Here is a 26759-nt window from a genome sequence, read left to right on the forward strand (position 1 = left end):
ACAGCACACAGATTATCATTCATTCCTTTGTCAGCATTTCTTGAGCTTCAATAATGTATCGCACTCTTCCCTTGAAACGGATACAGATTAAATAAGGCATGGCCCTGCCCTCAAGAAGCTCTTGTGTTTGTTACGTTTTGTGCATGTTGGTGTATTATAGTTATATCCTGTGACAAGAAATAAATGAAAGCAAAATGGCAAATACTTTTTCAAGTAGGACAGACTAAATACTTGCTGGAGTGCCAAATGAAATTAAAAATGTTAGAAAGTGAGCCAATAAGAACTATATGACTTAAAACAGACACCAACAGAGATATTAATTAATTCAAGGTTGGATTTGATTGTTAAGGGGAGTTTGCATCACTATCACTGCTAAGAAGAGAGCCATTTTTAATGGATTTTGATGGCATCCTGCCTGAGTCTTAGTACCTAAATGTTAGCCTGAGTGAGATAAAATTTGAATTAAGCGATCAGGAAGACTGATGGATGGTTCAATCTGCAACTGTTTTAAATAGTAGAAAGTAGTGAAATAGGACTGTTGAGTACCCAAAAGCCTTGCTAACTTTCAGATCTGAACTTCAAGTTTTATTCTTTGATTCCTTAGGAGGTTCCACCTCCTTCTACAATTGACCTTTCTCACAAAACCTAAGCTCTACTCAGAAACAGATGCTCACTCCCGGGCATCCTCTTCATCTAAGACCGTTTGATTTGCTCTCTCCCCTCTCGGCCTTCTTTCCTTAGAGGAAAAAGGGTCTCTCCTCACCCCTGAAACCTGAGCCTCCTTCCTGAATTATCTTCTAGTTCTGAAATCCTTAGCTTCTTTCTACAGAATCCTTCCCTCTCTGCTTTCACACGTATATAGGTCTCCTTGCGTTTGGAAAAGAAAAAAAAGTTGCTTATCCTGATGGCCCTCCTAGTTACCATACAATCTCTTTTCCTTCTTAAACCATCAAGCTTTGAGAATGAATGGTTTATACCTATAAGCTACAATCTGGCTTCAGGCCCAACTACCATTGAAAATGCACTCCTAAAACTCACAGGGTTTCTGAAGCATTAAATGAAATAGATTCTCTTAGGTCTGATTTCCCTTGACCAGAGATAGATTTCTGACGTTTAGAGCATCTTATAGCAAGCTCTAATACCACATTTTCTATGCATACTGGACATTTTCGAGCATTCTATTGCTACTTCAACATAGTTAAAACTGAACTCACAATTTTCTCCACTGATGTTCCCACAAATGATTCTCCCATATATGACCGATGGCAAGCTCTATGAGATGTGGATCACATCACTCGCATTCATTGCTAGAGCTTCATCATGCTACCTGGATGTAGTCAATTGTTAAAATGAATAAACACCATTCTAACACCATTCTCCCACTCACAGAGACTTAATTCCTTAGAGGCATTTTGATTTCACCTCTCTCCTTCATCCCATAAATTAAATCAGTGATCAAATGTTGATTATATCCTCAAAATATGGTGGTTAAGGGTATGGGTTTGCAGTCTAAAGGATCTTTTTGACTCTCTGCTCTGCTATTTTCTAGCTGTGACTTTGGGCATGTTCCTTAACCTCTCCATTTCTTCATTTATAAAATGACAGTAATAGTGCCACCAATAGGGGGTCAGTGAGAATAAATGAGATAATGTATATAAAGTGCTTAGCACAGTACCTGACACATAGCAAGTACTCAACAAATGATAGCTATTAAAATTATCTTTCACTACTCCCCATTGTGAACCCATACTCTGCTGGGGATGTCTACTGACTACTGTTTCTCTTGGCTAGAATGCTCTCCTTCCTTTCTACCCATTCAAAATGCTATTTACTCTTTTTATTAATTTTTACTTTTTGAAAGTGATGCATATTCATAAAGTTAAAAAAATTAATAAGACTTGTAAAGAAAAAAAGCAGGGATGCCTGGGTGGCTCAGTGGTTGAGCGCCTGCCTTTGACCCAGGGCATGATCCCGCAGTCCCAGGATCAAGTCCCACATCGGGCTCCCTACATGTAGCCTGCTTCTCTCTCTGCCTATGTCTCTGCCCCTCTCTCTCTATGTCTCTCATGAATAAATAAAATCTTTAAAAAAGAAAAAAAAGAAAAAAAAGCAGATCCTTATTCCATCTCTCTCAACTTCTGATCTGTACTACTAAAGCAACCACTTTTAATAATTTTTGCTATTTCTTCTAGTGTTTGCTTCTGCATATCTACGTGATATATTGATGTTTCTTGATCTTTCAATTTTTAGGTAGTACTTATTGCCTTCTTATTATGAAAGATACAGATTTAGACTCTTATAACACCATTCTTTCCAACTTGTGTTCCCTTCATACTACAAAAGAGTTGCAATTTGGTAATCAGTAAGACAGTGCTTTCATTGTGATGGCTATGTAAATGTCTTTCACTTTGGAGCCAAGTAGCATTTTATCACCACGACTCATTTACTTTTTTTTTTTTTAAAGATTTTATCTATTTATTCATGAGAGATACAGAGAAAGAGAGGCAGAGACATAGGCAGAGGGAGAAGCAGGCTCCATGCAGGGAGCTTGATGTGGGACTTGATCCCGGAACTCTGGGATCACACCCTGAGCCAAAGGCAGACACTCAACTGCTGAGCCACCCAGGTGTCCCAGACCCATTTACTTTTTTGTGCAACTTTCAGTTTGTCCTAGTTACAAACTGCCTTGGTTTTTCTTAGTTGGCTTTATTTTCTATATATTAATCACTAATTCTTCACTAATTTCCCATAAAACTGTAAAACCTTTCTGAATACTATTCTCCACATGGTCAAACATATCAGGTAATCTATCAGTTAATTTTCAAAAATTTTTTCTTTAGAGACATCCCTCCTGTATCCCTCCATCTTACCACTCTACACTAGCCTGCTTGCTCTCTAGATGTGCCACACAGCTGTCTACCTAAACTTTCTTTCATTATCATTTGGGGAATTCCCTTCACCTCTCTTTTATGTTTATCCAATTTTCTGGATCTCATGACTTCCTCTTTCTTGATTTACTCTCTTATAGGATGGAATGTATATTCTGGTCACTTCCTGAGAAGTGAGGTTTAAATTTTATATCATTTACCACTCCTCAACATGGACCCATTGCTCCTGTAGGCAAGTCTACTTACCATTTACTAGAATATTTTCACCTCTACATCAGTGCCTTCTATCTTGGTTAGAATGTTCTCCTATTTCCTGTCTACACGTCCAAACGCTGTTTGTATTTTCAGACTTTTTATTTTTTATGAAAATAATGCATGCTCATAGTTTAAAGGTTAGTTATAAGACTCATAAAGAGAAAACAAGTAAGTCTCTTATCCTATTATTTTCCATTCTCAGTCTATGCTCCTAGTGGCAAATACTTTTCATTATTTTAGCTGCTTCTTCTGGTGTTTACCTCCTTATTTCTAAATAATATAACTATACTGATATATTTTGACTTAAAGATTTATTATGGAAGATTAAATTTCACTCTTCTTATGCCATATCATCTTCTGTCTCTAACCTTTTCTCTGTCTATCCTCCCAATATAGTTTGGGAGGATGTAGAATTCTGAATTAGAAATAATTTTCTCAGAATCTTAAAGGCCAGACTGTATCTCGGTGAATTCATTGTGGTTCCTAGAAATTGCCTCTTCTCTTCCACTGTACTAAAATACCCCATCCTTTTAATAGTCAGTTCTAGCTTACATGCCTTTGGTTTCATGATTACTAGAATGAACCTACTTCTCCATTTTGAAAAGCAAAACAACATTAGATCATCCACAATCCCTTTGGACTTCTGCTGTTCTCCATGATTACTAACCGAATTTGTCAGTGCCCTCGATGTAATTAATACAGGCTATTTGGAGCACTACAACAGGGAGCCCTGATCTTATCTGACAAAGTGACATTTAAGCTGAGATCTGAAGGATGAATAGCAAAGTCCATGAATGCATTCCAGTGGAGATGGTTGCATGTGCAAAAGCTGTCAGGGGAAAAGGTGCTTTGGGAACTCAAGGGATGAAAAGTGGCCAGTGAGGTGGAGCTTGGTAACTGAGAGGGAAAGTAGGCCTACCTTATGCTAGAAAGGAAGTCAGGGGTCAGAGAATTCAGGGCCTTGTGGGTGATGTTAATGCAAGATTTGGGACTTATCCTAAGGTGTAAGAAGCTACTGAAAAGTCATTAAGTAGGGGAGTGACTTGATCTGTCTTCCAAAGATTTCTGGGGTTGCAGTGTGCAGAATGAATTGGAGAGAGCCAATAATTAGGAAGATATGGATATGGGCACCTGGGTGGCTCAGTGGTTGAGCATCTGCCTTTGGCTCAGGTCGTGATCCCGGGATGGGATCGAGTCTCTCATCAGGACTCCCTACGGGGAGCCTGCTTCTCCCTCTGCCTTTGTCTCTGCCTCTCTCTCTCTGTCTCTCATGAATAAACAAATAAAATTTTTAAAACGAAGATATGGATTAAAATCAGTTTTATATAAGTGTCAGGAAAAAAATAAATGTTAGGGCAGACTTGGAAGGGAGAAAGAAATTTCAAATGGGCAAAAGGTAGTCTTATGAAGTATGTTTGAAAGCTCAGCAGAAACAGTTAAATTTCTTCAACTTGCTGATGGCAGTGATTTAGATGCTGATATAACAGCCTCAATTTTTTCCTCTCTCTTTTTTTTCATTTTTTAGTATTAGATGGAAAAACCGTCTCCTTCTCACCATTCCCTTCCTGCTGGATCCATGAATCGCTGACCAACTAACTGACTGATCCTGGGAGCAGTTTGCTCCCCTCCTTCCCAAGTGTGGAGCTCGTCCTGTGCCCTACCAGTCGTTCTGCCTATTTGCCATGGTGAGATTTCTGAGGGGTTGAGGTAAAGGTGGCAAAGAGTAAAGGAAGCAACAGAGGAGGGCTTCTGAGGGGCTTGCATAGAAATGGGGCAGCAGAATTGAAATGGTGGGGGAAGAACACTTTCCCTTTTTCAGATAGTCAGTATTTTGTGTAGTCAAGACGGTAATAAGGACGGGAGACTGCTTCCTTGGGATTCCAGCCTGCAGGAGACTGGGGCTTCTGCTGCAGTCAGCTGATACACCACAAGAGTTGGTGTTATATACCACGGGTTCTGACAGTTTAGGCAAGAGGAAGTTAGTTTTTGCAGTTCTGTTTATGCAGTTGGCCAAATGAAAAATGCTGGCTGATGGGTTTGCTTTTCATAGTCATTGACAACAGCTTTCCACAACACCTAGGTTTTCTTTGGAAACTGTGAAGAGGTACTGAAGAGAAGAAAAATAATTTCTTCTTGTCTTAAAGAAGCTCACAAAGGAAAAGTAATTCTAGAGGGTGCTTATGCGAGGAACTGTAATTTCAAGTTGGGTTTGGATATGGGAAGAAATTGCCTTGCATAAATTTCATGTTTTGCTGAGCATATTTTGATTTGTGTGGGTTGCATTTTTATAGTCAGGCAAGTTAGTCCGGACCCATGAGTGTAGGTGTTGTGATGAAATAATTAGGACGTAGAGATAGCAGAATTACAATAACAAATGAAAATCTGACCAACAATACTGCTATACTATTAAGCAGGACAACAACAATGGCATATGAGATAATACATGATGGTGTGTGAGAGAATACTGCAAAATAAAATTCTAGTTCCCTAATTTTTAATTTATTTGTAAATTTTTTTCTTTTTTTTTTTAGATTTTATTTATTTATTCATTCATTCATTCATGAGAGAGGGAGAGAAAGAGAGAGAGAGGCAGAGGCAGGCTCCATGCAGGGAGCCTTATATTGGACTCGATCCCAGGTCTCCAGGATCAGGCCCTGGGCTGAAGGTGGCCCAAAAGCGTGGAGCCACCTGGGCTGCCCCATTGTGTGTGTTTTTTTTTAATTTTTAAAATATCTTATTTACTCACAAGAGACACACAGAGGCAGAGACACAGGCAGAAGGAGAAGCAGGCTCCATGCAGGGAGCCTGACGTGGGACTCGATCCCGAGGCTCCAGGATCACACCCCAGGCGGAAGGCGGTGCTAAACCGCTGGGCCACGGGTACTGCCTGCGTTTTTTTTTTTTAAGTAACCTCAACATCAATGTGGGTGGGAGGAGGTTCAAACTCTACTAGATCAAGAGTCACATGCTCTACCAGCTGAGCCAGCCAGGTGCCCCTCCTTTTCTAGCTTTTTAAAAAGTTGATCTGTTTGGGAGACACCTGGCTGGCGGGTGTTGAACACATAGTAGGTGTTCAACAAATAATTAGTGAATCAAATTATATTAGTTGTTGTGTTCAATAAAGTAAAGCCAGAAAATAAACTCTATTTGAAAATAGATCTTTGAAACAGTAGAGAGCAAAACCTTAGATCCATTTTGCCAATAAAATCAAATATCCTAATATCTGATTAGTATACATTTAACATAAATCTTACAAAATCATTCGATCTAGCCTCGGGTGTGAACAAACCGGAAGGAACCATAGAAGGGAAAGAACCAGACATGTTTCCAATCGTAAGTATTTCTTCTTGGCAATTGAGACAGTTCAGGAACATACCTCAAGTCTCTTGCATTGGCACTTCACTGGGGATGGGCTACTCACTGCTCACACAGACTCAAGTTCAAACTTCATAGGGTGTTTCTGAAGATCCTTTGGGGTTTAAATGTTCAGTGGGGCCGCCCCGCCCACACATCCCGGGCGTCTGCCGCGACCCGTGTTCTTTTTCTTCGCTTACCCTGAGCCTTCTCACTGCCCTCGCCCTCGGCCTGGACTTTGCCCACTGGGCACTGGGCTCCTTTGGTCACACCCTCTAAAACCTTCCCACGTTTCAAGGTCCAGTGCAGTCTCCGCCTTCCCAGGTTTCAGGGTCCAGCTCAAACTCTAGGGCCTTCAGGAAAGCGTCCCCCAGCCCCTTTTCAGACGCAGTGTCGCTCTGCTCTATTTACACCCCAGCACTTGGAGTCTATTCTAGCAGCCATTGCTTTCAAACGTGGTTTTTGCACGTCGCTGTCCCCCGGATTAGATTGCAACCACCCCGTTGGGGAGGTCTTTTAAGAAGTCGCGTGTCCGGCCCCTCGCACAGTGCCTGGTGCCAAGAAAATGCCCAGGAAAGATTTGTTGAAATGAGTCTAGACCCCAGAGAGGAGAAGAAGCGCCTGTGCCCAGCAGCAAAGGCCCTTCACGACCTTCACGAGGGGGAGGCCCGTGGTGTCGCTGCACCCTGTCCCCAGCTCTAAACTGGGGGAATGTGGCGCGGCAGGAGGCTCGAGTACACGTTTCTCAACTCTCCACTTATTTCATCTTTACTTTTATAGAGGAATCTGGAAGTTCTTCTCCAGCAGCCTCGGGACGAGCCAAAAGGGCGGCGCAAACCGGGAGAGGCGGGGGTTGGGACGCCCGGTCTCGTGGCAACTCTGGATTCAAACTTTATATTTCATGTTTAAAGTCTCACAAACTGCGGCTCTAACCTCGGAGCCGAGAGGGTAGAGGGTTTCCTGGAGCATAAATTTTGCGTCCTAGGGAAGGCTCTCAGCACTCGCGGCTTCGCCTCGTTTGTCCTCCTCACAGGTCTCACCGCGGGGATCTCCCAGGCGGCTCCTGGCCGCCACAGCCAGCCGGCGCGAGATCCGCGGTTCGGCCCGGCGGTCTCTGCCGCTTCCTCCCTCAACCCTCCGGGCAAACCCGGTCCGGGCGAGTGGGGGAGCTCCCAGCCCGCAGTACGAGGCGGAACGGGGGCAGGTCGGACTACGACTCCCAGGATGCTCTGGGAGATGCGCGGAGGAGGGAGCCAGGGGGAGGGGCTTGGGGCGGGGGGGTGGCAGGGAAATCCCGCCCCGCTGCGCAGCAGCAGCGACACAAAGCCCGACTTTACAACCTCATAGAGAAAGTGGAAGTAAGACGGCTTAGGTGGGGAGGCAGGACGGGAGAAAGAAGTGGAGGAGGGAAAGCCGCGTAGGTGGGAGCGGAGCCAGGGTCGTGGGGACACCCGCACCTTTGCAGATGAGGAGGGGGCGGCTTTCATAACTAGTCCCCCCGCTCCGCCCTGCCCGCGCTGGGGTCCCCACGGTGCCTGCCCGTCCCCACTCCTCCCTGCGAGCCTGGCTCCTCCCCGCCGCGTAGCGGGGAGCCCGGCTGCCTCGCGTGCTCGGGGCGGGCCGGCGGACTGCACAGTGGTTCCCCAGCCCGGTTCCGGGACGAGAGCGCGGGGCGGAGCGGCCGCCGCGCACCGAGAAGGGGCTGCGAGCCCAGCGCTGCCGCGGTGGAGTTAGGGCCGGGCCGGGGGAGTAGCGCGGGGCTGAGGCGAGGCGCGGGGTGCCCCGGGAGGGTCCCCCGTGCCGGGAGTGGGGCGGAAGCACGCGGGCTGGCCGCCGAGGCCGGCGGGGAGGGAGGGCGGTGGCGCTGCGCCGGGAAAGAGCGCAGACGGCGGGGTGCCGAGCCCGGCGCAGGCGGAGAGCTTGGGGCGCCCCCCTCCCCGCGGGAGGAGCCTAGCGCTCCTCCGCCATCCCTCCCCCGCGCGCCAGGCTCGCCTTCTCGGCGGGCTGCTGCGGGAGCGGCGGGGCGGCGGGCCGGGGCCCCGAGCAGGGGGAGCGGCGGGGCGGCCGCCCCCGGGACGGGCGGGCCGGGGGCGGGCTGCGAGTGAGGCGGGGCGGGCGCCGGGCGCGAGGGCGCGGGCGGCTGGGGGGCGGGGGAGCGCGCAGAGCCAGGAGGGCAGGCGGTGGCGGGGCCGCCCGCCTCGCCGCCCGCCCCACGCCGCCGGCCCGCGCCGCAGTGTGAGTCGTGGACGGCGCCCTCCCGGACCGCTCAGTAGAGCCCAGCTCGGCGCCCGGCAGCCTTCGTCGCGATGTTCCGCCGGAGCTTTAATCGTTTTGTAAGTACACTCGCTGCGGCTCCACGCGTGCGGTCGGCTTGCTCGCCGGCCCTTCGCCGGCTCCCTCGGAGCAATTTCGTGAAAGGATCATTGTAGCCCTGGGAGCCACCACAGCACCACCCCCCCCCTTTTAGGGTTTAACTGAACCACGTTGCCCGGGCGGCCGGGGCGGGGAGGCAGGTAGGGCTCCCGGCGTCCCCCTCCCCCCGGACGATTTCGCCCGAGCTTCCCGGGGCGTTACAAACTCCGTCTCCGACGGGGGCCGCCCTCGGCCCCGATGGTGGTGGGGTTCCCGGAGGCACCGGTCCGGGGGCCCCTCGGGTTGCCAATTAGTCGAACATGGCGTTTTATTATCAGGGAGGCTGCTTTCTTTTGTTTCCTCTGCCACGAGCACATGGAGGTAAACCTAGACCTGTCACTGTGTCCCAAAAAAAGACCTGGGGAGTGAGGGAGCTGCAGGCTTGGGCAGGGCTCAGCCTTGCCCGGGATCGGCCGGGCGGGGGTCGGCTGACCAGAGGCCCAGCAAACTTTGGAGCCCCCGCCTAAGCAGCTCACCTTTGGGGTCTAATGAAAGCGAGGGCGATCGTCAGGGTGGGTTGGGTGGATGTGCCGACGCGAGGAGGCTGCACCGCCGCTTCTGAAACCTCAGCGGCCACGGAACCCCCGGACCTTGAGCCCGTGAGAAAAGGCAGGCTCTGGCTGCACTCCTCCGTCCACGATCACCCCTTCCAGATCCCCCGAAAAGCGGAGCTGCATTTCCGTGGGAGTCTGGCGTTAGGGAAAAAGCGAATTTCTGGCTACTGACTTTTTTGAGTAACCTGTTTACTCCTAGAGCGTACATTAAGAATGGAGCAAGGCAGGGACCATTTACTTGTGTGCTGCTATTTGTAGCAACTTCCTTAATTGCAAGATGAGGTGGCGGGAATAGGATTTTATTTCTGCCAATGATGTGAAAGAAAGGGCTCATCTGTAAATTTTGATTTTTTTTTCAGTCGTTCAGAAAAATGGTTCAGTGCCGTGCGCTCCATTGAAATACATGTCTGAGAACTTGTCGATTTGGCCCTTTTCGTGTGACTATTCCCAATCGAAGCATTGCTAACATTTTTCAGGCGTCGGGTGAATTTGCTCTCGTTTTTTTCTGCCTTTGAAACTTTCACAAATGAACCCCGACTAAAAGAAATAATTGCACATCCCTTTTGAAGATATCATCACAGTAGTGCTATATTCATGTTTTTCTAAATGTTTACCTCCCCCAGAAACCTGTTTTAATGAAATTGGAGCAGGTTACCTGTGGCACAGAGCGAAAGAGGTTGTACATAGCAAGAATCTTGAAATCTATAGGAATTGGCTTGTACTGAATGCCTTGCTAGAGCAAGTGACTAAAATTGGTTTCTCACATTTAGCCTGAGAAGATACAAAACCATTGTACTTCATAGTTCTATTTCACATAGATTCTTGTGATCTTGGAGTGTTGTTTGGTGCTGACAAAAAAAAAAAAAAAAGGAAAAAGTGACAAAGAGCTAATCGTAATATTTGGAGAAGAATAATCTTTTCACTTGGCACTTAAATAGTCGAAAGCAACTGGACTCTGGTTAATAATTCATTGTTTTAAAATTGAGATGCTGACATCCCCAATTTTTTTTTTTCGAGGATTCGAACATTTGAAACCGTACCACCCAAGAATTGGCCAAAAAAGCCCCCTTTGCTTTTCTTTTGCTAAGAGTGATCTGCATTGTATCAGTCTGGTAATTAAGCAGTGCTGGCCCAGGAAGCTAGGGCATGCAGTAGAATTTGCAGCAGTTGTTGAGGTGCCAGCCTGCAGGTTTGAGGCTAGTACTTTGCATCCTCGACCAAGATCTCTGCAGAGAATCACTTACGCTCACACTGAAATGAGCTTTGACCTCATTGTTCGTCTGAAATACCCGACTGCTTGCATTTTCCTGCGCAACCATGACTATGGTAAGTCTTGGGAATTTGTACCAGTGCAGTAAGCTGGAAGGTTCTCAGGAGTTGTATCTGAGCTGTAGGCATAGGGCAAGGGATTAATCTGCAAACCCCTGGACTGAATGTGAAATATTGAATACTCATTGCTAAAGAATGACTTCCAAATTGGGGAGGGAGGCAAATTGTCTCCCCCCTAGATCAGTAAGTCTGCTGTCCTCATCTTTTGCCTGGTGGAGATTATTTGAAGAGCACTCCCATTTAAATCACTAGAAGGCTACAATTTAAGATCTAGGTTGGACTTTGAGACTTACACGGCAATGTAGATACAGTTCAAGTTGTGTGCTGTCTTATGATGGCTTTCATATTTCAGAAGTGGGTCTGTGAATTCCTTTCAAATTGTCTTTTTTTGTGTGCCTATATATGTCTAAAGTTGACTTTGAATATGATATGAATTACAGTGGTGTTGATTTTATCTGTTGATCACTGAAAACTAGGTACATGTTGGGATAGGGCTTTACATTTTAATCCTGACATGGGAAGTAAATTTCTCTTGGGAGTAGCATCATCTTCTATGGCTCAGTAGGGTTTACTGAATCGTCTTAAAAAATGCCATTTATTTCCCTAGGTTCTCCAATTTCAAGCTAAAAGAAATAGTGCTTCACTGTTTTTCTTAAAGATGTGGCCTTGACTTGACTTCCTTTTTTTTTTTTTTTTCTAATGAATTAAGACTTTTCCTTTTGACAGTTTTGAGGTAGAAAGAAATTGGTGGATTTGGTGTAGGATTTTAGGGTTTAGGCATGTAGGGGGTGTCTTAAAAGACTTAAGAGTTGGGTGTCTGAGTATAATAAAAGCACCACCTGTTCCCAATCAACATCTCCATTTTCCATAAATATAATAAATAAAAAAGAGTAGCTTTGTCTATACAATTTATTTCCTTTAAAGGCATGTTTACTTGGAAGTCTGGACCAGTTGAGACTTAGGGGTCAGGGATTTTTATGTTAACCTTTCACTCTTCATAAAGTTCCTGATGATTACAGTAGGATTTTCACATGGGTTTAAAGGCGTAATGAGGGATCCCTGGGTGGCGCTGCGGTTTGGCGCCTGCCTTTGGCCCAGGGCGCGATCCTGGAGACCCGGGATCGAATCCCACATCGGGCTCCCGGTGCATGGAGCCTGCTTCTCTCTCTGCCTGTGTCTCTGCCTCTCTCTCTCTCTCTCTGTGTGTGACTATCATAAATAAATAAAAATTAAAATAAAGGCGTAATGAGAGTCTAAACGGCAAGAATTCCTCCTCCCAAAGGTTTTATTTATTATTTATTTTTTAAAGATTTTATTTACCTATTTATGAGAGACCCAGAAAGACAGAGGCAGAGACACAGGCAGAGGGAGAAGCAGGCTCCATGCAGGGAGCCCATGTGGGACTCCATCCCAGGACCCTGGGATAACGACCTGAGCCACCCAGGCATCCCCAAAGGTTTTATTTTTAATCTCCACACCCAACGTGGAGTTAAAAATCACAACTCCAAGATTAAGCAACACATGCTCCACCAACTGAGCCAGACAGGTGCCCTCCCCACCTTCGACCTTTTTGACATTACTTCATGCTAAAGATTCAAAATAAGATATTCTTTAAGTAGATGCGGGGGAGTTGGCCAAGTAGATGCCGTCAGTGTCATTTGTCAGATATTAAACAGGCATGAATTTCTGGGTCATTGATAAATGAAAGCTTAAATTGTGAGTATGTGAATTCCTGGAAGAAATTTGTCTCTGATTCTAGAAGCTCTCAAACTGCTTTGGTTCCACGAAGCATGCAGCATGTAGTACTATCGCACAGAAAACGTCGAATCAAAGAGGCCCAGGACTGGAAGGCAATTAGACTGCATAAGGTAGAATGAAAATTCAAAATAAGACCCAAAATATTAAAAATAATTAATTAAATCGGTAGCTAATTTATTACTTTGAGTCCAAGGCAAGTCTAGTGAAGCAGTATCGGAGGTAATTAATAAAATAATTCAAGTAATTGCTGGTTTTTTTTTTTTTTTTTTTTTTTTTTTTTTAAGCAAGAAGAGTCTCCATTTCCTCCTTTAATTATCAGGGTAATTAAGCTTTTGTTGCCCCGTTTCACTTTACTAAAAACCTTGGCCTGACGTTGCTGAGCTTGGAAAATATTGATGAGTTCATTTTATTATTTTTAGAAATTTTTTCAAATGTGTGTATTTTTGCATTCACACAAGCCTTACAAGTAGTCTGTGCATCTTGGCTCCTACCAGGTAGTTCATACATGGCTGGGCTATTTTTTTTTTAATTCCAGTGTAGTTAACAGACGGTGTTATATTAGTTTCAGGTGTACCATATATATTACTTAGTGCTCATCAAGATTAGTATACTCTTCATCCCCCCCCCTTCATCTATTTCACCCATCCTTTCACCCACCCATACATGGCTAGGTTTAACAGTTGAATTTGACCTTACTAAAAGCAACCTTTTTTTTTTTTTTTTTTTTTTAAGATTTTATTTATTCATGAGAGACACAGGGAGAGGCATAGGCAGACAGTGAAGCCAGATCCCAGGACCCCGGGATTAGGACCTGAACCAAAGGCAGAAGAAGCTCAACCATTGAGCCACCCAGGTGCCCCTAAAAGGAACCTTTTTTTTTTTTTAAATCTTTCTGTAATTTCCTTTTAACTTGTGTGGCACCCTAGATCAGTTTTTTTTTTTTTTTTTAAGATTTATTTAGGGATCTCTGGTGGCTGGCTCAGTGGTTGAGCACCTGCCTTCAGCCCAGGGCCTGATCCTGGAGACCCGGGGTCGAGTCCCACGTCGGGCTCCCTGCATGGAGCCAGCTTCTCCCTCTGCCTGTGTCTCTGCCTCTCTCTCTCTGTGTCTCTCCTAAATAAAATCTTAAAAAAAAAAAGATTTATTTATTACAAGAGACACAGAGAAAGAGGCAGAGACATAGGCAGAGGGAGAAGCAGGCTCTTTGCAGGAGCCCGATGCAGGACTCGATTCCAGATCCCCTGGATCACGACCTGAGCCGAAGGCAGCTGCCCAACTGCTGAGCCACCCAGGCATCCCAGTTTTTTTTAAGAATTAAGCTCTCACGCCCTAGGGCATTCATTGTGTATAATAATTTGTCCCCTATACTTGCATCCGCAGATGAGGAATTCCATTTGAGAAAGGCTGCCCTAGTCTGAAAGCTGCTGGGGGCAGAAACACTTAGCAATGTGCCAAGTGCGTAGTAGGAGTTTGATAAATAGTTTTTGAATGAACAACTTTATGTGTTTCACATAAATAATAACTATCACTTATAGGCGATGATATTTATAGCAAATTCCTTATGAAGAATGATTAAAGAATGAGTTCTAGTTAATTGGGTGTGATACTGTGATTTATCAGAAGATATATGTATCTATACATTTGGTTTCTTTCCCAGAGCTCCTAAAATCCTTGGAATTTCCTGTGGTGAAGGCAATAAAGGTGTCCTTTGTTATGTTAATGAGGTGACTTTTGGAAAGCGCCTCTGGTTGGGGGCTGGTTGCCAGGGGATCCAGCCTTGTGATTAGAGGGTTAGAACTCTCAGCCCCACCCCCTGACCTCTGGGGTGGGGAGAGGGCCTGAAGATTGAGTTTTATCGCCAGTGGCCAATGAGTTAATCAGTCTTGCCTCAGTAACGAAAGCTCCATAAAAACCCAAAAGGACAGGATTTGGAGACCTTCCAGGTTGGGGAACATGTGGAAATTTGGGATAGTGGTGCACCTGCAGAGGACATGAAAGCCCTGCACCCTTTCCCCAGACCTAGCTCTATGCTTCTCTTCCATCTGGCTCTTCCTGTGTTATACACTTTTATAATACACTAGGAATCTACTAAAATGTTTCTCTGAGTCCTGTGAGTGGCTCTAGCAAATGAGTAGAACCTGAGGAGGAGGTTATAAACTTGGGTCTGGTGGCTGAAACCCAAGATGGGGGTCTTTGGAACCTCCCATTGGCAGTTGGTTGGTCAGAAGCAGGGACAGTAATGTCGCCTTGGTGACTGGCATATGAAGTGAGGAGAAGTGTGGACAGTCTCGTAGGACTGAACCCTTAGCTGGGGAGATCTGATGCTACCTCTGGGTAGATACTTTCAGAACTGAGTTGAATTGCAGGGTCCCTGGGTGGCTCAGGGGTTGAGTGTCTACCTTGGGCCCAAGGCGTGATCCTAGAGTCCCGGGATCAAGTCCCGCATCAGGCTCCCTGCATGGAGCCTGCTTCTCCCTCTGCCTGCGTCTCTGCCTCTCTCTCTCTCTCTTTCTCTCTCATATGAATAAATAAAATCTTAAAAAAAAAAAGAATTGAGTTGAATTTTAAGACACCACAGCTGGTGTTTGGTCTGAGAATTGCTTGTTGGTGTGGTGGACCTCCCCTCCCCTCCCCCACACACATTCAAATTGAGAGATCAGAACCTAAACATTGGTGTATATCATATACTGATTACCAATTTTCTAAGTGTTAGAATAAATACACTTAGTACCTAAACTATACTGACCATAGTATAATCTTTCTTAGATGGTTATGTCATTTCATGATCTTGCAGAGCTTTATTTCATTCAACAAATATTCGCGGAACACCTACTATGTGTAGGGTACTATGATAGGCCCTGTGGACAAATGGGTGAGCAAGACAAGTCCCTGTCTTGAGAGGCCTTAATTATTATTACATACACAGCTATAGATAAAGAGGAGGACATGGTGATTACACTGTCTCTAACACATTTATAACATACCATGAAACTTGATTTTCACAATTAAGTTACTGTTCTATGCTTATCGTTTTTCTTTCTACCAAAAATAGAGTGCAAAATCTTAGTTATTTTATGGTTTTTGGATTTTATTTTATTTTTTATGTTTTGGGTTTTTTTTTTTTAAAGCTTTTTATTTATTTATTCATGAGAGACACAGAGACCGAGAGAGAGGCAGAGGGAGAAGCAGGCTCCACGCGGGGAGCCTGACGTGGGACTTGATCCCTGGTCTCCAGGATCACACCCTGGGCTGAGGGCGGCGCCAAACTGCTGAGCCACCTGGGCTGCCCTGGTTTTTGGATTTTAAATAAAAAGGAATCTGTTGCGTTTGACCCTTCAATATAACCTATACATGGCAAACTGCTCTTTTGCAAATAGATGCTAGTCTCATTCTGTGTAAGGTGGGAAACCTTTTAGGGATGAGTCACTATTACTTGAAATAAATACTACTTACTTACTATTAAATTATATAACAAATTCTGTCCTTTTTTCCTGATTTTTTAAATTAAGAAGCATATAATTCTAAAGGTCTTCTAAATACCTTCTATAAAGGTTTATCATTTGCTCCTGTTTATGGCTACTCTTCATATTCAGCCCTTTATTAGTGGGCAATATTGAGTGCCTACAAATCAGATAGTTTCCAGTGCTAATGAACTTTTAGCAGAGGTGAAATTTGGGCAGGTAGAGCTGGCCATTTTCATATTGATGCAGCTGTCCAGACGAGCCTGTTTCCTTATCTAGTCTACCAGTTAACCACCAAATGGGCAGTGGGTTCTGGGAGGTAAAGGATGGCCCATGTGGCCCCTGGGAAAGCCATGACTGACTAACTTCCCTCTGTCTGGATGATATGCAAAGAACTAGCCCATGAATGAATTCATATACTGTTTTGTGGGAAAAATCATCAAGGCTGATTGCTTGTCTAACATGGTTGATCAGTTCTCCCCAAAGAGGGTGAAAGCATGGGGTGCAAAATAAAAATACTAGTTTTTTTCCATCAAGGAGGTGGAGTTTCCTGTACATCTGTAGTGCTTTATATGGATTAATCTTTTGCATCTGGACTCTGAGATTGAGAGGAATTTTCTGATTGGGTGGAGGGAGTTTCTGGGCTTCCATAAGTGAATTAGGTGCTGTTTTCAAGTTTATTTCTGTTCACTTAACTCTTAACCTTCTTGGCTTGGTATAAGGGTGGATCAGTGGTGATTGTAAAACAAACATTAGCATGACTGCAGCATATGTTAACACTACTGCAGTTTAATGATGAATGAGCACTCAGCACTGCAGATATGGGTGTGGGTTCCCCTATGCCAGCACATTGGCAGACAGCCCCTAGATAACTGCAGTGTATATAGATGGATTGCTGGTTTGGCTGACTTCTTGATTATCTGGTTTATAGATGTTGGACTGTGGATATCCAGATTTGGGAAGTTAATCTGTATTTGTAAAATACAGATTGTCATCAATTTTTTTTGCCCCATATATATTTAATAGAGTATAGGAGGATTAGTGAGGCCTACACTGCTCAAGCAGATTTTTTTTTTTTTAGGCTCCTTCATTAAATGTTAAAGTATTACGGTGGCTGTATGTTTCTAGTCTTTGCCTTGGTATTTCCTAGAAAAATCAAAACAATCTTGAGAATGATCTTGCAGCTGGTGTAGCATCAAGTAAACAGTAGGTGCTCAATAAATACTTCCTGTATGGTTTTGAACTGAATTGTTGAGTTTGAATCTGTAATAACAAGTGAAAATGGTCAGAAAAAAAGTAAGACTTTCATGCCTGCTTAAAAAGTAATCAAAATCTTTAGCGTTCACATGAAGCTATTTTCTTAATTTAAAAGATTATCTTTAGCACCTTCCCCTTCCTTGGCCATACATAAAAAGCTACAATTAATATACTGTCCTCAACTTCTGAAATTATAAGCAAATTTATATTTTTTTGTTAAATACCATTCATAAGCTTATATTATCTGTTGCCACCAGCACATCAAATCTTTTCTGAAAAACAAAGCTGCGGTGTTAATTCTTCAAGAGCTGTGTATCTTGACGTTCCCTGGTAAGTGTGCATTACTTTAATTCAGGACATCATTTAGTATTTGGTGACAGGAATGTAAAATACTTTCCTGGTTGCACCTCATTGCCATTAGTTGGGTGAATACCTGTAGCAAGAAGACAGCAGACCAGAGGAACTGTAGCATTTAAGGGATAGAAGCAGTTTTGTTGTGAAAGGAGACTCTGCCTTGTTAAAAGGGTTGGTGCAAGTTGTAGTTCTGCCATTCGCTGCCCAGCTTGGGAAATTGGGCACTGTGGTTCGTATACATCAGTGTGTTTATCAAAATGTAGTCTTTGGACTGCTTGCATAAGAATCATCTGGGTTGCTTATTGTAAACAGATTCCTAGGACTCCAGCCTACTGAATCCAAGTCTCAGGTGATAGGTCCCAGAAAAACTGCATTTTTAGCAAACACTCCAGATGGTTCTGAAATTCACTAAAATTTAAGAAAACCCATGTCATAAACACAAATATTTATTTTCTGTGTACATTCTCTGAACTTTACTTTTTCCTCACCTATAGAATGAATGTAATAATACCTACTTCACAAGGTTGTTGGGCAAGTATTTGGTAGGCTGTTCCACACTATGCCCGTAGTGTCAGAGGTCCCCCAGACAACTCCCAGGTTTGATGGCTTATTGGCAGAACTCACAGGACTTAGCATATAGTTGTGCTCACAACTATGATTTATTAGAGCAAAAGTATACAAAGCAAAGTCAGCAGAGGGAAAAGGTGCATGGGGCTGAGCCTAGAGGAAACCAGGTGCAGCTTCCAGCGGTCCTCGCCCACTAGAGTCCCACAGGTTGACTTCATTCCTCCGGCAACGAGTTGTGATAACTTGTGTAAAATGTTGTCTACCAAGGAAGCTTATTAGAGACTCCATGCCCAGGGTTTTTAGAGGGACCTGGTCATGTAGACCCCCTCTGCCTGGTACGTGCTAAAATTCCAGAATCCCAGTAGGAAAACAGGATTTAGCGTAAACCATATTGTTTGTACCAAGAGTTTAGGCACAGCTAGCTACTCTTACCATTTAAGGTGGTGGGAACCTTCCCCAAATCCAAATCCCCAGCTGGGTACCAGCTTTGTAAGCAGGCCTTTTTAAGAATAGCAGTCTCAGGCCTGCTATGTTAACTCTTTCCTATGCATTATACAAAATCTGGGTATTTTTCAACAAAGGGAAATGACTTGCCCGTGGTCATTAAGCTAATCAGCAGCAGAGTTGAGACTGAGGCTCCCAGCAGTCACTGCCAACCTTTTCTTTGCTGCACACAGCCATGCTTCTGGATTATGGGTCATTCTTTTTCATACTGTTGAATGCATTCACTTTTTGTCACTTGCAGCAGAAGAGCAGCCTGCCGCTGGTAAATTGATGCGCTCAGTGGGGGAGCCAGGAAGTATTGATGTTTCTGCCAGTTTAGCGTCAACACTTGCTGGTTTCCTCTCTGGAGCATCACCAAGTTCGTGGATTTTCATTCTTTCCTGACTTTTGGATTTTTGTTACTACCCCCTCCCCTCCTTGTTCCATTCATTTACCCATAGTCTCAACACTCATTTGCATCATTACTTCCATCACATTCTATACATGGCTGTTAGCTCATAGGCAGCTGATTTAAAAATTTTGGGGTGGGAGGTGATATAGTTCCAAATGCAGGCATACTGAAGAGCATTTAGTCAAGGATGACTATATAGGAAAAACTGCCAAAAGAAAAAAAGGAAAATTCTTGGGTTAATAATTGAATTTTATGGCAATATTTATAAATACTGTTTTAATCCAGGAATTTTTTTAAAAAAGATTTGATTTATTTATTCATGAGAGACCGAGAGAGGCAGAGACATAGGCAGAGGAAGAAGCAGGCTCCCTACTGGGAGCCCGATGGGGGGGGGGGGGCAAGACTTGACCCAGGACCCAGGGATCATGATCTTAGCCAAAGGCAGACCTGAGCAAAAGGCAGTCACTCACACCACTGAGCCACCCAGGTGTCCTTAGTCCAGGAGTGCTTTTTTTTTTTTTGAGATTTACAGTCATGAAAATCCCCAGGGATATCTCTGGTTATTCTTAAGTTTTAGCCTTTTTTTTTTTTCTGGTGTTATCAGAAAGGAAAATTAATAATTGTTTTATGATTTGAGCAAGGAATAAATCAGGAACTCATACTGAAAGATGTAGTAATCCTACAGATCAACAGGGAGCAGAAGCCAGGAGGGAACTGTCACAAATAAGTAACAGCTGGGTAGAGCAGATTATGTAAGATACACCTGTTGTGTAAGCAGCGGGGTTGTTCTTTAAGCTTCACAATTAATGTAGTTTGCAATAATATGGATTAAGGGATCCTTAGTATAGTGCAAAATTTACTTTGGCTTCTTTTCTGAAAACATTCATATGAATCACAGGCTTCCTTTGAACTCTCATGCCTAACTTGTGCGATAGACGTATGTAAGGCACAGCCCTGCTCTCCAGTAGCTTGCAGTCTGTTAGAAGATAACATACAAGATGAGCCTCCTTGCAAGGCATTTGGTCTTCAGTCAATGCTATCCTTTTTTTTTATTTTTATTTTTATTTTATTTTATTTTTATTTATTTATTTTTTGTTTTTGTTTTTTTTTGTTTTTTTGTTTTTTTGCTATCCTTTTTTTTTCCCTTAAGATTTTATTTATTCACGAGAGAGAGAGGGAGAAGCAGGCTCCATGTAGGGAGTCCGATGTGGGACTCGATCCCGGGACTCCAGGATCACACTCTGGGCTGAAGGCGGCGCAAAACGGCTGAGCCACCCAGGCTGTCCCAGTGCTGTCCTTTTAAGAGGCACACACAGTAAGTGCGACCAACTTGAGAAGAGAGTGCTGAATCTCACTCAGCTGTGGCTAGAGGAGGGGTTCATAGAAGAGGTAGCATAGGAACCGGGTGGTAAGAGACCCAGAGTGTTGAAGTTCATGGAATTTTAGGGACATGTGACCTCATGAAGAAGCAATTACTGGAGCAATTGGGCCAAGTTACTGCTTATGGTCCTTTGAGCAGTGGAATCAGTCAATGTAGAGGGCACAGGTTCCAACTCCAAATGCTGAACAAAGACCAAAACCATGGTCTTCGATGCCTTATGTTTGTTGTGGTGAAATTTAGACTTTAAGAGAGGGAAAAGTAAAAATGGACGTGAGGCAGCTTGTGATTTTCAAAACAACAGCTACAGGAATCTTCCTGTAGGACTCTCTTCTGAAATCCATCACCCAAAGATGGTGGTCGTCAATCTTCTGATGGGGTGAAGGAACAATTGGGTAGGAACTGGGGTGGAAGCATCTAGGGTAATATTTCAAGACGCTGCTTCCTCTAGTATATGCTTATTTGTGTCCTACTTACATCATGAGTGCATACTTTCAGAGACTTTCACTACGTGAGGACATTGTGGTAGATTATTATCTTGAGTACTGATGGTCATTTGTGCTCTGGAAATGACCCTGCAATATCTCCAAGGAATGACTGGATTTAAAAAGCTGAGGAATCAGGCCTTGGTCCAGAAACATACTCCTTACAGTAACACTTCTGTTTGACAACATGGTTCTTAATAGACATTCACACTTGATGACATCATGGTGCCTTACCAGGACATGAATTAATCGTATTCCCTCCTAACCAGCATATCACCACACGTTGTTGATGCCACTTTTCTTTTTATCATCACGACTGCTACTCTAGTCCAAGTCATCAGCATCTCTCCTCTTTCATATTTGTTTCTCCTCCTGTCTTCCTCTTGTAATAAATGACACAATCCTCTACCTGCTGTCCAAGCTAGAAACCTAGGAGTCATCCTTAATACTGCCTTTCCCTTCTTCTCCATCTAATCTCACAGCAAAAAAAAAAAAAGAAAAAAAAAAAAAGAAAAAAGAAAGAAAGAAAAAGAAAAAACCAAAACCCCAGTTGGTTCTGTTTCTGAAAGAGCTCTCAAATCTGTCCACCTCTACTGCCATCCAAGTCCAAGCTGCCACTGTCACCTACCTGGACCGTTGGAATAGATGATCTCATCCACTCTCGCCCTCTCCAGTGTATCCTCCACATGGCACCAGAGGGATCTTTTACAAATGCACATCTCAAAGCTTTCAGTGACTTTGCTCTGGATGAAAACCTGACCAGTATCAGCTTGTACTCTTCTTCACTGTTTATTTTTGTTCACTTTTAAAAATTGAGACATAATTCACATAGCAAATTCACCATTTTATTTTTTTATAAAGATGTTATTTGTTTGAGTGAGAGAGCACAAGTGGGGTGAGGGGCAGAGGGAGAAGCAGACTCCCTGCTGAGCAAGGAGCCTGACATGGGATCCCACCACCCCAGGATCATGATCTGAGCTGAGACCCCAGGATCAATATCTGAGCTGAAGGCAGACGTTTAACTGAGCCACCCAGGCGCCCCAGTAATTCACCATTTTAAAGTGTACACTAAGTGTTTTTTTAAAACGGATTTTATTTATTTATTCATGAGAGACATAGAGAGGCAGAGACATAGGCAGAGGGAGAAGCAGGCTCCCTGTGGGGAACCTGATGCAGGAGCACATCCCAGGACCTGGAATCACGCCCTCAGCCAAAGGCAGATGCTCAACCACTGAGCCACCCAGGCGTCCATTAAGTGGGGTTTTTTAAGGGTTTTTTCTCCAAATTTTTAGTTAAATTCCAGCTAATTAACATACAGTATATTATTAGTTTCAGGTATAGGATTTAGTGATACATCATTAAGTGGTTTTTAGTATATTAACTATTTTGTGCAACCATTATGACAGTCCGATTTCAGAACATTTTCATGACCCAGGAAGAAAGCATGTATCTATAAGGTTTTAGTCCCAATCTCTCCCCCCAGACCCTGACAGCTATCGCTGTGGATTGGCCAATTCTGGACGTTTCATGTAAATGAACACATACAATATTTGCTCTTTTATGATTGACTTCTTTCATTTAGCGTTGTGTTTTCTAATACATATTATAGCATGGATCAGTACTTTGTTCCTTTCTGTGGCTCTGTTATCCACCGAATACACCACACTTTGTTCATCCATTGATCAGGTGATGGGCATTTGGAATATTTACAAGTTTTGGTTTTATGAACAATGCTACTGCTTTGAACATTCTTCTACATGTTTTTCTGTGGGTATAATGTTTTCAGTTCTCTTGGGTATATGTACCTAGGAATAGAATTGGTAGGTTATATGATAATTCTGTGTTTTAACTTTTTGAGGAACTGCCGAACTTCCCCACAGCTCTTCCTCACTTCTTTTTTTAAAAGAAAAAAATTGGAGACGCTTGTGTGGCACAATTGGTTAAGCATCCGACTCTTGGTTTTGGCTCAGGTCATGATCTCAAGATCATGAAATTGAGTCCTGCATGGGGCTCTACACTGAGCTCAGAGTCTGCTTAAGATGCTTTTCTGACTTTCTCTCCCTTCCCCCCCACTAAAATAATCTTCAACAATTTTTATTTTTTTTCAAAGATTTTATTTATTCATGAGAGAGAGGCAGAGGCAGACACAGGCATAGGGAGAAGCAGGCTCCACGCAGGGAGCCCGTGGGACTCGATCCTAGAACTCCACGATCACTCCCTGGACTGAAGGCAGGCGCCAAACCACTGAGCCACCCAGGGATTTCCCACCCCCCTAAAAATTTTTTTTAAAGATTTTATTTATTTATTCATGAGAGACACAGAGAGAGAGGCAGAGACACAGGCAGAGAGAGAAGCACACTCCATGCAGGGAGCCCGATGTGGGACTTGATCCTGGGACTCTAGGATCATGCCCTGGGCTGGAGGCCGGCGCTTAATCGCTGAGCCACCCAGGCGTCCCAAAAAATTTTTTTTTAAAAAGAAAGATTTTAATTGTGGTAAAAAGCACCTAACAAAATATACCATCCTGAATTTTAAGTGTTTAGTTCAGTGGTGTTACGTATAATCACATTCTTGTGCAACAGATAACACAGAACTTTATCTTCAAAATTGAAACTTTATACCCATTAAACGGCAACTCTTGGGCAGCCCAGGTGGCTCAGCGGTTTAGCGCTGTCTTCAGCCCAGGGCCTGATCCTGGAGACCCGGGATCGAGTCCCACATCGGGCTCCCTGCATGGAGCCTGCTTCTCCCTCTGCCTGTGTCTCTGCCTCTCTCTCTCTTTGTGTGTCTCTCATGAATAAATAAATAAAATCTTTTAAAAAAAATAAACTGACAACTCTTCATTTCTCCCTCCTCCTTCTCCTCACCCCAAGCCCCTAGCAACTACCATTCTAATTTCTGTTTTATGAATTTAACTACTTTAGATACATCGTATAAATGGAGTCTTACTATATTTTGTGACTGGCTTATTTCACTTAGCATAATGTCTTCAGGGTTCACCCATGCAGTAGCATGTGACAGGACTTCCTTTTTAAGGCTGTTTGTATATACCACATTTGTTTATCCAATCATCCATTTGATGGATATTTGAGTTGTTTCCACCTCTTGACTATTATGAATAATGCTATTAACAAAGGTGTGCAAATATCTCTTCGAGATAATGATTTTATTAATTCTTTTGGTTATATACCCAGAAATAGAATTGCTAGATCATATGGTAGTTTTATATTTAATTTTTTGAGGCACCTCTGAAGTTTTCCTTAGCAGCCTGAACCATTTTACATTACCATCACTATTGCAGAAGGATTCCAACTTCTCCACTTCCTTTTTTTTTCCACTTCCTAACCAACATTTAAAAAAAAATTTTTTTTAAAGATGTTATTTATTTATTCATCAGAGACAGAGAGAGAGAGAGAGAGAGAGAAAGAGAGGCAGAGACACGGGCAGAGGGAGAAGCAGGCTCCACGCAGGGAGCCCAACGTGGGACTTGATCCCGGGTCTCCAGGATCACACCCTGGGCTGAAGGCGGCGCTAAACCGCTGAGCCACCCGGGCTGCCCATAACCAACATTTTTAAATAGGAGCCATTTTAATTGGTGTGTAGAGCTTTTTCACTGTGGTTTAGATTTGCATTTCTCAGATGACTTATGATGTTAAGCATCTTTTCATGTGCTTTTGGCCATTTCTATCTTATTAGAGAAATATATACTCAAAGTGGTTTGCCAGTTTTTTACCAAGTTATTTGGGTTTTTGTTGTTCAGTTGTAGCCATTCTTTGTATACTCTAGATATTAACCCTTTAATCATGTATGTGATTTCCAAATATGTTCTTTCACTCCCCAGGTTGCCTTTCACTTTGTTGATCGTTTCCTTTGGTGCATAGAAGTTTTTAAATTTGATGTCCTGTATGTCTTCTTGCTTTCGTTTCTTGGGCTTCTTAGTGCTATATCCAAGAAATAATTACCAAATCCAGTGTGTCATGAAGCTTTTCCTCCATGTTTTCTTCTACAATTTTTTGTTTTTAAAGATTTTATTTATTTATTTGTGAGAGAGAGAGAGGCAGAGGCAGAGGCAGAGGCAGAGGGAGAAGCAGGCTCCATGCAGGGAACCCAGTGTGGGACTCCATCCCAGGTTTCCAAGATCACACCCTGGGCTAAAGGCGGCACTAAACCGCTGGGCCACCTGGGCTGCCCCTTCTACAATTTTTATCATTTTAGGTTTTACATTTAGGTTTTTACTCCATTTTGGATTGACTTTTGTATATGGTTTAAGGTAAGGATCAGGATCCAACTTCAGTCTCTTGCATGTGGATATCCAGTTCTTGCAGTGCCAGTTGTTGAAAAGACTCTTTTTTACTCATTGAGAGACCTTGATCTTTTTGACCATATACATGAGGGTTTATTTCTTGGGCTCTATTTTATTCCATTGGTCTGTATGCCTGTCTTTATGCCTGTACTACACTGTTTCGATACTGTAGTTTTGGGCTATGAGGCCTCCAACTTTTTTCTTTTTCTTTTTTAAGATTTTATTTACTTAGAGAACAGAGGGGAAGAGCACAGGGAAAGGGACAAGCAGACTCCATGCTGAGCACGGAGCCTGACGTGGGGCTTGGTCCTACCACTGAGATCATGGCCTGAGCCAAAGTCAAGAGTTGGAAGCTTAACTGAGCCACCCAGGTGCCCTTGTTCTTTTTCAAGATTGTTTTGGCTATCTAGGGTCTCTTGAGGTTCTATATGGATTTTAGGATGGGTTTTTCTTAAAATATATATATTTATATATATTATTATGTATATTATATATAATATATATATAATATATATTTGTTTATTCATTCATGAGAGAGAGAGAGAGACATAGGCAGAGGGAGAAGCAGGCTCCCTGCAAGGAGCCCAATGATCCCAGACCCTGGCCAAAGGCAAATGCTCAACCACTGAGCCACCCAGATGCCCCCAGGATGGATTTTTCTATTTCTGCAAAAAATATTCCTCATTTTTTTGTGTCTGTGTCCCATAGGACTTTCGTATATATTATTCCTCTTGTCTGGTAAACTTCTCTGTGGTAGTCATTGCCTCAATTCTTAATCATTTCTCAGACCTCAGCTTATTCATCGCTTCCCCAAGGAAGCTGTCCCTGTCCTTCCCTCAGACAATGCCAGGTTTCCAGGTTCTCCTAGCGTCATGAAACTTTCCTTTATACTCCTATCACAATTGACTTTACATTTGTATATTAAATTCTTTTGCTAATATATTTAGTGTCAACTTGCCCTCTACATAGTGTTTCATGAAGGTAAGAACTGTGACCATTTTTGCTTATTGCTGTGTCACTAATGCCTCAGCGCCTGATTTAAGCCCTTAATACATGAGGATGGAAATAATCTTATTATTTTATATGGATCAAAATTTGAAATGGATTTTCTTTTTTTTTTAAAGATGTTATTTATTTATTTGACAGAGCACAAGCAAGGAGAGGGACAGAGAGAGAAGCACACTCCCCACTGAGCAGGGAGCCTGACGCTCAGGGCTCTATCCCAGGACCCCAAAATCAGGACCTGAGCAGACTTAACTGACTGAGCCACCCAGGCACCTCTGAAATGGGTTTTCTTTATTTTTTTTTATTTTTTGTTTTACCTTCAGCATAGGCATTTGTGTTCTGTTAGATGCTGTCTGTGTGCAGAAATAATTATTCCAGTCAGTGCCTTGAATTACTGGTCCTTGGCTTCATTGATAGGTTGCAGGTTTGTAGAATTTAGTTGTAAGTTATCTTGTTTTATCATTATAATAACAGCTAAAACCAGAGTGGTAAGTTCCTGGCATT

At 43.4% G+C, this 26759-nt stretch overlaps 1 protein-coding gene and 1 long non-coding RNA gene across 6 annotated transcripts in view; one reads left to right on the plus strand and one right to left on the minus strand.

Moving 5' to 3' along the window:
• The window catches only part of LOC144308471 (uncharacterized), a 349376-nt gene extending 341695 nt beyond the window's left edge, over positions 1–7681 (minus strand). For all 4 annotated transcript variants that reach the window (XR_013374941.1, XR_013374939.1, XR_013374940.1 and 1 more), the window contains exon 1: positions 6520–7681. This is a non-coding gene — a long non-coding RNA (uncharacterized LOC144308471). The remainder of the gene's footprint in view (positions 1–6519) is intronic.
• ATP11C (ATPase phospholipid transporting 11C (ATP11C blood group)) overlaps positions 1–26759 on the plus strand; it is a 194406-nt gene that overhangs the window by 2999 nt on the left and 164648 nt on the right. Inside the window, exons 2-3 of one of the 2 annotated variants that reach the window (XM_077889005.1) lie at positions 4669–4828; positions 6415–6476. In XM_077889005.1, coding sequence (XP_077745131.1) covers positions 6465–6476 — 12 coding nt within the window. In that variant the 5' untranslated portion in view covers positions 4669–4828; positions 6415–6464. Of the gene's footprint in view, positions 1–4668; positions 4829–6414; positions 6477–8666; positions 8831–26759 lie in introns of those variants that run through there. The other variant, XM_077889003.1, reaches the window with a different exon arrangement.

The sequence above is a fragment of the Canis aureus genome, chromosome X (assembly GCF_053574225.1).
Source record: "Canis aureus isolate CA01 chromosome X, VMU_Caureus_v.1.0, whole genome shotgun sequence".
NCBI lineage: Eukaryota > Metazoa > Chordata > Mammalia > Carnivora > Canidae > Canis > Canis aureus.